Source organism: Pan paniscus, chromosome 15 (assembly GCF_029289425.2).
Source record: "Pan paniscus chromosome 15, NHGRI_mPanPan1-v2.0_pri, whole genome shotgun sequence".
Classification (NCBI taxonomy): Eukaryota; Metazoa; Chordata; class Mammalia; order Primates; family Hominidae; genus Pan; species Pan paniscus.
Genome location: NC_073264.2, coordinates 37,827,227 through 37,836,970, shown reverse-complemented (window position 1 = coordinate 37,836,970; position 9,744 = coordinate 37,827,227). Strand labels below are relative to the sequence as shown.

General features: G+C 57.5%; 1 protein-coding gene across 2 annotated transcripts; it reads left to right on the top strand.

Annotated features, from left to right (window-relative positions):
- The first annotated feature begins 3,715 nt into the window (after positions 1–3,715).
- On the top strand, positions 3,716–7,983 carry NKX2-1 (NK2 homeobox 1). 2 transcript variants are annotated; one of them, XM_034937456.4, is made up of 3 exons: positions 3,716–4,042; positions 4,721–5,106; positions 6,071–7,983. In XM_034937456.4, the coding sequence occupies exons 1-3, from the start codon at positions 3,966–3,968 to the stop codon at positions 6,811–6,813; spliced, it is 1,206 nt and encodes a 401-aa protein (XP_034793347.1). In that variant the 5' UTR covers positions 3,716–3,965; the 3' UTR covers positions 6,814–7,983. The 2 variants fall into 2 exon arrangements, with proteins under 2 accessions (XP_034793347.1, XP_034793348.1); XM_034937457.4 differs by lacking the exon at positions 3,716–4,042 and adding an exon at positions 4,494–4,623.
- The last annotated feature ends 1,761 nt before the right edge of the window (positions 7,984–9,744 follow it).

Sequence of the window (9,744 nt, the reverse complement as noted above, 5' to 3'; positions counted from 1 at the left end):
TGTTTGGATCCCTAGCACAAACCAAGCCAGTACACAGGGCAGGTTGTGACCATTTTTTACAGCTCAGGAAACAGGTGCTCGGAGGCTGTGTTTCCTTAGCGTTTCTCGAGGCACTGGGGGGTTCAAAGATAGATAAAACAGGGGCTCACCCTCAAGGAGGGAAGCCAGAAAACACACACTGGTTTACTCTGGCTGTGATGGGAGTGACTCCAGGGTGTGGCGGGAGCCCACAAGAGCGGTACTGCACAGCTGGAAAAAGGCAAAGCCAGGGTTCAAACCTAGGACGGACTTCCACTCAAGGACTCCTCTCACGACCTTGGAATGCTGAGAGATCAAGAAATGGTGCAAACACCCACACACGAATCTCCATTACAACCCTCTCTATCTCACTGGATCCTGCAGTAACATCTGTCAGAAAGTAACTACATATTATTTGGGTGATTTATTGTGAATGTGTAAGTTCCGTGTGAGTAGGAGCTGCATCTAGATTAAGTTTGAATTTTCAGGCCTTGCGTAGTCCCTGGCACAGAGCCCTAGCTGAATAAATACTGTCGAGTGAATCAAAAATTGCGATAAAACTTGGAGCAAAATAACACTACCAGGAGACAGAGTGGCTCAGCGCCCTAAAGAGGTGTGGAGGACCACAAAGGGAGTTAGAAAAAGCAGTTGGGGGGTGGGGCGGTGAGACAGGTGGTTCCTCCTCACAGTTCCACCTGGTCCAAGCTACAGACCCCAAATTAGCCTTCTTTTGTATGAGCCCTCTGTTCTTGTCTCGCAAAGTGACACTGGAGGGAGAGAAAGGAGTTTCCCTGCGGCCACGCTGGTGTAAGCAAAGGCTGATGGCGATTCCGCGCATCTAGGGCCGAGCCTGGGCCTGCGCCCCCTCGGATTCCTGGCGGAGCCGCAGCCAGCGAAGCAGAGCGTGGTCGGAATAGAGGCAGCGACCGTGTGAGGCCGCGCCAGGGAAAGCTCCGCGAGGGGCCAGCGTTGGGCCCTGCCCTGCCCTGACCGCTCCCCACTGTGCCCACTCCACCCGGGAGCAAGCTAGTTGCGGGATAGAGGAATACGCGCAGACTTCGCAAAGTGCAATCGGGGTTCTTCGTATTCATGGAAAAAAAAATCACTGGTTTAGCCCGGGTCTGCCCTATTTAGGATGAGTCCAGGAGGCGGCGGAAAGAAAGGACGCTCTTCGGTCAGAGGGAGGTGTTTCGGGCCATGGGAGGGACTCTGGAGGCCTTTGCTTGGATAAGCTTGGAGATACAGATGTCCTTCTCTTCCCTACAAGGTGCCTTAGTCTCCGGGCTTATTTTCGGCAGTGCAGTGGTACTGGGGAAGAAGGCAGAGCCGCGTGTTGAGAAGGGGCTAGGGTAGTAGAGGCGCTGGAGCCTGGGCGGCAGGGCGCTGCAAAGGCCCAGGCGAGGTGGATAGAGAGCTTGCTGGTGCGCACGAGAAGCACGCCTGCAGGCAGAGGTTGAAGCGCCGTCCCAGTTGTGTCCCAGAGTGAAGCGGGAGTCTTTGCCCGCCCCAGCCACTTCGAGCTCCACTCCAGTTCAGCTCCCAGAGTCGCCACTTGCTGCGCGGTTGTTGGGGAGGGGGTTCCTGGTCCAGAACGAGACGTGGGGGGCGGGGGGTTTCCTGGAGAACTGCAGGCCCGGTTGCCCCCGGACTGTCAGAGCCGGAGGCCGGGGAGCTGCCAGCCACGTGCGCCTGTGGCCTGCTGAGAGGTTGAAAAGCTGCCAAGGGACGAAGGCCGAGAAGACAGGACCTAGGGGCTGTGGAAGATTCACCCAACTCTTCCTTTTACTCAGGTCTTGGGACCTAAAGAGGGGGTGGGGATAGTCATGATAATAACTACCGCAATCTCCAGTGCTGGCACTGAGCTGAAAAACATTCAAAGCTTTCAAAGCATTTTGATGTGCTTCATCTTACTTGAATCTCACAAAAACCTTGTGAAGATTGATCTCCATTTCTAAATGGCGTTGAGACTGGAAGAGATGTACAACATTCTACACTTGGTGTTCCTTAAACTTACAAACAACTATGAAATAATGGCGAGTGAGAGAAAGAAGCTGGGTGACTGGGAAACCCACCCCGCCTTCGCAATTAGACCCCATTCGGGACTCAGGCCCGGCCAGGTCGCGCCTACAGACAAGGTCTGTATTCAGCGTTGCCAGTTCTCCTCTGTGGTTCGCTTAAGCCCGGCGTCGCCTCCCCTCCTTGCTTAGCCACCACAGTGATCAATGCTCAGTTCGTCCGGGCCTGAGAGCGCCCCCCAGAGAAGCCCCTGGGAAGGAAGGGCAAGGAGCCGGGCTTCGCTCTGGTCTTTCGCAATACCAGCGGCGAGCGCGTCTCCCTGCGCAAACGTAGGGTGGCCTCCCCAGCTCTGCCGTGGGGACCGCACAAAAACGCGGGCGCAGGTGGGAGGGCGGAGGGTGTCCTGAGCTTTCTTTCCCCTGGTAAAGAAGGTAGGCGGTGAGAAAAGCGAATGTTATTATAGAAGTTGGCTTTGTATTGAGGGAGTAAGAGCTCTCTTCAAGGAGAGGGCTGAAATCTTTAAAAATAAATAAAACTTTCTCTACTGTAATTGCTATTAATAAAAAAAGGGAGCCCGGATGAATTAAGTAGCTCAAAACTGCCTGTTCGTCATGATCAGGAGCTCCTTCTCTACAAGGAGGGGAAAGAAAATGTGAAAACAAAAACTAAATTCAAGAAGCTCCTTGACCAGCGCGGGTGTCTTGGAGGCACCTGCCGGGGCCGGCCGGGGAGCGCTCCGCCCTCCCAGCCCCTGGCGCGCAGAGGAGACTAAAACAGCTAAGGAGAAAGCAAAACAAAAACAATGATAAAAACGTTTAAAATCCAAAGACAAAAACCGGAGTCGGTCTCAAAATCCGCGCCGTTCAGTGCTCCACTCGGTAGTCGACTCGGCTGCAGGCCCTGGCCTGGCCGGAGCAACGCGGGGGGACACCCCCGATTCCGCTGGGGAGCGCAGCCCACAGCTCCCCCTCGCCAGGCGCCCAAGGACCCTCAAGGCGCGGGGCCCACACTTGAAGCCTGGGAACGCGCAGACAGGAAACCCTCTTCCTCCTAAGCAGTTTCTTGCTCGTCGGATGAGAGGCGCCCAATTGAAGCAGAATGATCCTCATCTACTAATATCCAGCGTGGCCACAAAGCGACTGGCCATTTACGCTACCACTTTAAACAAAGATATTTGGTTATTCCCGGGAAGCAAGAGCACTTTTGCATGGCTGAGCTGCGGGCGGAGGCGAGCCTCGGCCCAGCCTCCCGCCCGCTGAGCTGCCCGCACCTCGGCATTCGCCCCCTCCTGGCCGGCGCTCCAGCCGCCGGGGTTCAGGCTCAGTTCCGCCCGGCAACAGACAGACGGGCACTCACGCCGCTCCCTGCTCGCGCGCTCCCTGAAGCATCAGAGGGGAAAACAGCGTGGCTCTGGGCTTGGGTGCTGGGGCTGTGATGTCCTCGGAAAGTCAGCTCCAGCCCCAGATCCCCGCGTGTCTGGGAGATGGGCGAGGGTCAGGGACACCAGGTTTGTTCGAGGTGGGGCAACTTCAGTGACGAACCCTCCCGTGAGACCCCTTCCCATCCTCCCAGCTCTGGGGGCCAGTGCTGTGTTTGCTCGGCCGGGGGTAGGGGTGGGGAAAGACCTGGGGGGAGGCGTGTTAGCGGGGGTGGCCCACTGAAAAACCCCTGAGCTGCGGGGGCGGGTTGTGGCTCGGGGATCCGGGACAGCCTCCGGGAGGCAGTCGATCCCCTACTCAGCGCCCCCTCCGCCCGCTCGGATTCTCTCGGGTAGGGGGAAAGGGGGCGGGGAGCAGAGGTGTCCCTCTGACGGCGGCAGAAGAGAGGCAGACAGACTGACAGACACGTAGACCAACAGTGCGGCCCCAGGGTTCGTCCCCAGACTCGCTCGCTCATTTGTTGGCGACTGGGGCTCAGCGCAGCGAAGCCCGATGTGGTCCGGAGGCAGTGGGAAGGCGCGGGGCTGGGAGGCCGCGGCGGGAGGGAGGAGCAGCCCCGGCAGGCTCAGGTGAAACCCCCACCCTGTCCCTCAGCCCCCTCCTCCTAAAGACCTGTCCGTGCCCGGGGAACCCCGACCGAATTGGAAAGTGGTTCCACTTTGTAACTCCGCAAGTTGGTTGCAAAGCAGCATTCACCTTCCTTCCTCTCAACCATCTCTCCTCCTCTGTTACTCCCCCACCCCACCTCCTGCCCTCCCCGCTCTCGGTTCCCTCCTCCTTCCCCTCCCCTCCACCTCCTCCCCGCGCTCCTCTGGTACCCCACAAAAAATGGGGGTGGGGGTGTCCAAGGGAGGGGGGAAATGCTTTGGGTCTCGTCTCTGCCTCTCTCTCTCTTTGAGACCTAAAAATCCTGACAAGTGAAACTTAAAGGTGTTTACCTTGTCATCAGCATGTAAGCTAATTATCTCGGGCAAGATGTAGGCTTCTATTGTCTTGTTGCTTTAGCGCTTACGCCCCGCCTCTGGTGGCTGCCTAAAACCTGGCGCCGGGCTAAAACAAACGCGAGGCAGCCCCCGAGCCTCCACTCAAGCCAATTAAGGAGGACTCGGTCCACTCCGTTACGTGTACATCCAACAAGATCGGCGTTAAGGTAACACCAGAATATTTGGCAAAGGGAGAAAAAAAAAGCAGCGAGGCTTCGCCTTCCCCCTCTCCCTTTTTTTTCCTCCTCTTCCTTCCTCCTCCAGCCGCCGCCGAATCATGTCGATGAGTCCAAAGCACACGACTCCGTTCTCAGTGTCTGACATCTTGAGTCCCCTGGAGGAAAGCTACAAGAAAGTGGGCATGGAGGGCGGCGGCCTCGGGGCTCCGCTGGCGGCGTACAGGCAGGGCCAGGCGGCACCGCCAGCAGCGGCCATGCAGCAGCACGCCGTGGGGCACCACGGCGCCGTCACCGCCGCCTACCACATGACGGCGGCGGGGGTGCCCCAGCTCTCGCACTCCGCCGTGGGGGGCTACTGCAACGGCAACCTGGGCAACATGAGCGAGCTGCCGCCGTACCAGGACACCATGAGGAACAGCGCCTCTGGCCCCGGATGGTACGGCGCCAACCCAGACCCGCGCTTCCCGGCCAGTAAGTGAGGCCGCCCCACTGCGGGGCCGCGGGCTGAGCTCAGGAGGTGCGGCGAGAGCCGTCCAGAAGGCGCGGCGCCGGCAGGCTGCGCGCTGGGCATCAGGGAGGGCGGCCCGGCAGCGGCGCCAGGGACTTGGGTGCGGGAGCTGGGGATGCTTCCCCCTGCTCGGCTGGGGGTCCAAGAACAGGCACTTGGTAGCGCTGGGGTCCTGCGGTCAGATGCGGGTACTCGGCGTCTCCTAGGCGCGGTGGACTGGCAGCTCTGCTCGGCGCAGAAGACCTCGGGGAGCCGAGGGAAGCGACCCCGAGCTCAAGAAGCAGGGGCGAGCAGAGCGCGGAGAGGCTAGACCGGGCCAGGAGGGAGGCTGCCCTGTTGGGAGGCACTCGAGCGCCCGGCCCGGCCCTCTCTCCAGCGGAGTCTGGGCAGGTGGGAGGACTCGCAGTTCCAGAGGGGACTCTAAGGGTCCGAGCAGGTGCCCTCACTGGGGCCTGACAGGAGAGAAGCCAAGAGGCAAAGCGTCTGGGGGCTCCAGCTTTTGGAAGTCAACACCCCCTCTCCTAACCTCTCCAAACTGGGGTCTACCGTCGGACCCCAGCTCCCGGCCTGAGCCCAGTTCGCCGCCTGTGGCCAGCTAATCCTAATGCTCTGACCCGGGCTGGGCACGAAAGGAGCAGAAGCGGCCTTTCCCCCACTGCGTCTTTTGGTTCGAAAGAGGGAACTGAGACTGAGGGAGGGCAGCCAGGGTTGGGGCTGTGAGCGCTCCAGTACAGCCCCCTCGACGGTACGGCCTGGGGCAGGCGCTGGCAGTTCCCCGCGGATGGGCCTCTTGGGCCCCAGCGCTAGGCTGCCTGGGTCAGGAGGGCGCCGTCGGTTGGGGCGGGCCGGGCGGGCCAATGGCGCGGAAAACAGGGGTGGCCTGGCTCGGCCTGGCCCCGGCCGACGCTATGCGTTTGTCGCTTACAGTCTCCCGCTTCATGGGCCCGGCGAGCGGCATGAACATGAGCGGCATGGGCGGCCTGGGCTCGCTGGGGGACGTGAGCAAGAACATGGCCCCGCTGCCAAGCGCGCCGCGCAGGAAGCGCCGGGTGCTCTTCTCGCAGGCGCAGGTGTACGAGCTGGAGCGACGCTTCAAGCAACAGAAGTACCTGTCGGCGCCGGAGCGCGAGCACCTGGCCAGCATGATCCACCTGACGCCCACGCAGGTCAAGATCTGGTTCCAGAACCACCGCTACAAAATGAAGCGCCAGGCCAAGGACAAGGCGGCGCAGCAGCAACTGCAGCAGGACAGCGGCGGCGGCGGGGGCGGCGGGGGCGCTGGGTGCCCGCAGCAGCAACAGGCTCAGCAGCAGTCGCCGCGACGTGTGGCGGTGCCGGTCCTGGTGAAAGACGGCAAACCGTGCCAGGCGGGTGCCCCCGCGCCGGGCGCCGCCAGCCTACAAGGCCACGCGCAGCAGCAGGCGCAGCAGCAGGCGCAGGCCGCGCAGGCGGCGGCAGCGGCCATCTCCGTGGGCAGCGGTGGCGCCGGCCTTGGCGCACACCCGGGCCACCAGCCAGGCAGCGCAGGCCAGTCTCCGGACCTGGCGCACCACGCCGCCAGCCCCGCGGCGCTGCAGGGCCAGGTATCCAGCCTGTCCCACCTGAACTCCTCGGGCTCGGACTACGGCACCATGTCCTGCTCCACCTTGCTATACGGTCGGACCTGGTGAGAGGACGCCGGGCCGGCCCTAGCCCAGCGCTCTGCCTCACCGCTTCCCTCCTGCCCGCCACACAGACCACCATCCACCGCTGCTCCACGCGCTTCGACTTTTCTTAACAACCTGGCCGCGTTTAGACCAAGGAACAAAAAAACCACAAAGGCCAAACTGCTGGACGTCTTTCTTTTTTTTCCCCCCCTAAAATTTGTGGGTTTTTTTTTAAAAAAAAAGAAAATGAAAACAACCAAGCGCATCCAATCTCAAGGAATCTTTAAGCAGAGAAGGGCATAAAACAGCTTTGGGGGTGTCTTTTTGGTGATTCAAATGGGTTTCCCACGCTAGGGCGGGGCACAGATTGGAGAGGGCTCTGTGCTGACACGGCTCTGGACTCTAAAGACCAAACTTCACTCTGGGCACACTCTGCCAGCAAAGTGGACTCGCTTGTAAATACCAGGAATTTTTTTTTTTTGAAGGGAGGACGGGAGCTGGGGAGAGGAAAGAGTCTTCAACATAACCCACTTGTCACTGACACAAAGGAAGTGCCCCCTCCCCGGCACCCTCTGGCCGCCTAGGCTCAGCGGCGACCGCCCTCCGCGAAAATAGTTTGTTTAATGTGAACTTGTAGCTGTAAAACGCTGTCAAAAGTTGGACTAAATGCCTAGTTTTTAGTAATCTGTACATTTTGTTGTAAAAAGAAAAACCACTCCCAGTCCCCAGCCCTTCACATTTTTTATGGGCATTGACAAATCTGTGTATATTATTTGGCAGTTTGGTATTTGCGGCGTCAGTCTTTTTCTGTTGTAACTTATGTAGATATTTGGCTTAAATATAGTTCCTAAGAAGCTTCTAATAAATTATACAAATTAAAAAGATTCTTTTTCTGATTAAAACCCTCCTTTTTGTTTTGTTTTGATTTGGCTTTAAATGGCTTTGAGGGGCGGGGGCTTGGGAGGATCTTGTCTTTGGTCTGATGAGATTCAAATTGTTTGGGTTTGAGCTCAAAGGATTCTGAACCGGTTAAGGAGGTAAGGAGGCCAGGCCCAGAGTCCTTGCCCCACAGGAAGAGGGAGTTTTGTTCTGCCTCAGAAATTGTGTGGAAACAAATCTTGAGCAGTCCTGAGACTGCAGTGGAGGACCGAAATACCAAACTACTTCCACCAAGAGGGAGAGGGAGAGAGGAAGAGAAAGAGACCAAAGAATTCATTTTCTGAGTCAGACTTCTGTTGATAGGAGTCTCAGAACTGTCTACTGTGGTCTCACAAAGCTGAGCCAAAGTTTTAAAACAGTGAGAGAGGACACCCATTTTAAATAAGTCTGAGTGAGTTATGGTTTTCAGTGAATGGATCACCTCTGTAGATTTGAACATCAAACCTTTATTTCTAATCAGTGGCTGAGCTCCTTCACAGAATTCGGTGGGAGGCTGTTTTCGAAAGTAAGGAAGTCATTCAGGGGTTTTGTTTCTGCCCTAAAACAGGGACCCCTCTAGGGGACCAGCAGCAGACGCCTTCAGCCCCTGCTGCTTTTGGCTCTTTTGGCCTCCAACGGGGTAACACTGGGTGACAGGCCTGAGGACATCCCAGGAAGGACTTTGGGAGCTGAGATTTCACTCTTTGTTGTACTGGTTTTTATCTCTGGGATCCTAAATTTTTGTAGTAATGAATCTTTTTCCTGTTTACAGTTCTTCACCTCCCAGCCACTACCTCCCACGCCAAGCAAAAATAAAAATAAAAAATAAATCATTTTTGATTCCTTTCTTCCAACCTCTAATTTCCTGGTTTCCTCAGCGCTCAGTGTTTGTGTTGGGAGACCCATTAGGGATGAGAGGGAGGGGAGAAGGAATGGTTTTGAACACAGAAAAATTGTAGTCCCTGGATGGGCTGTAGCCCCTTCCGGGTCACCCTTGCCAAATCTCCGGTCGAAAGGCAGCTGAGCGAGCTGCGGGCAGACGCCCCTCCCAGCCTTTCCTCTAGGCCTGGAAGTATTGGATTATGGGCAATTGATTCTTATTTGGCATGTACTCACTTCTCGCCCAGGTTTTCAACTTTCTTTTTCTTCCTCTCTTCCCCTCTCTCATTTCGTTATTCGTCTGCATCTCTTCCCAATCCCTCTCTCCCGCTCCCCCACCAAGAGCTTGTGAGGAAAGCAGACTGGCCGGAGTCCTCGCTCCGGGCCCAGCAGTCCTCTTTGTTAACTTCCTGGAGCCTCCTCTGGCGTGGTGCCTTAAGACTGTGGGCTAGGCCGGGCTTTCTCCCTCAGAAACCTGGGCCTCACTGCTGAGGCACAGTTTCCAACAGCCAGAGGGACTCGAAGATTCCCAAGACGATGGTTGGGTCTAGTGAGAGTGCTGGTTGGAAGGCGGGGAAGGGAGATTTTAACAGGTCTCACGTTTTGGAAAACAAACAAAAAACCGTAAATTTGACCACTTGCGTTGGAATGGTCAGCTGTGGTTCCGGGACCGGGAGTGTAGGTGGCTAAGGCACCCAGCTCAGGCTGGCCGGGCAGGGGACATGGATACTGCAGCTGCTGTTTGGCTCTAGGTCCGGATCCCATGGAACTGGAGCTTCGCTTAACCTGTCCCAGCCTAGCTCAAGCCCGCGCGGGGACCTGGCTGGCGGTGCCCGGCTGTGGTTCGGGCGGCTGCCCCGCACCCCATTCTAGCTGGGAGCAAGCCTTTGGGAGTCACAATTTTAGTAGGCTGTGGTACCCTCGGCCTTATCATCTTTGCACTGGATGGAGTTTCCATCAAATACATTCTTCTCCTCGCCGTCTACAGTCGGCATAGTTTGAAGTCTGTTTACTTGTCCCGGGGAAAGGTGAACTCAATCGGGTTTGCGGACCGAGACAAACAGGACCTCAGCCTCTTTCTCGCCATCAATCGCGCTGGCTCCATCCGCTCCCGCTCCCGGCTAGGGGAATTGTCGCAGCTGCGGGAAGAGACCTAGA

Excerpts from the sequence above, each read along its gene's own strand:
- NKX2-1 (XM_034937456.4), top strand. The coding sequence starts at position 3,966 with ATGTGGTCCGGAGGCAGTGGGAAGGCGCGGGGCTGGGAGGCCGCGGCG. Across the intron at positions 4,043-4,720 it reads AGCAGCCCCGGCAGGCTCAG|CCGCCGCCGAATCATGTCGA; the intron begins GTGAAACCCCCA and ends TTCCTCCTCCAG. Across the intron at positions 5,107-6,070 it reads AGACCCGCGCTTCCCGGCCA|TCTCCCGCTTCATGGGCCCG; the intron begins GTAAGTGAGGCC and ends TGTCGCTTACAG.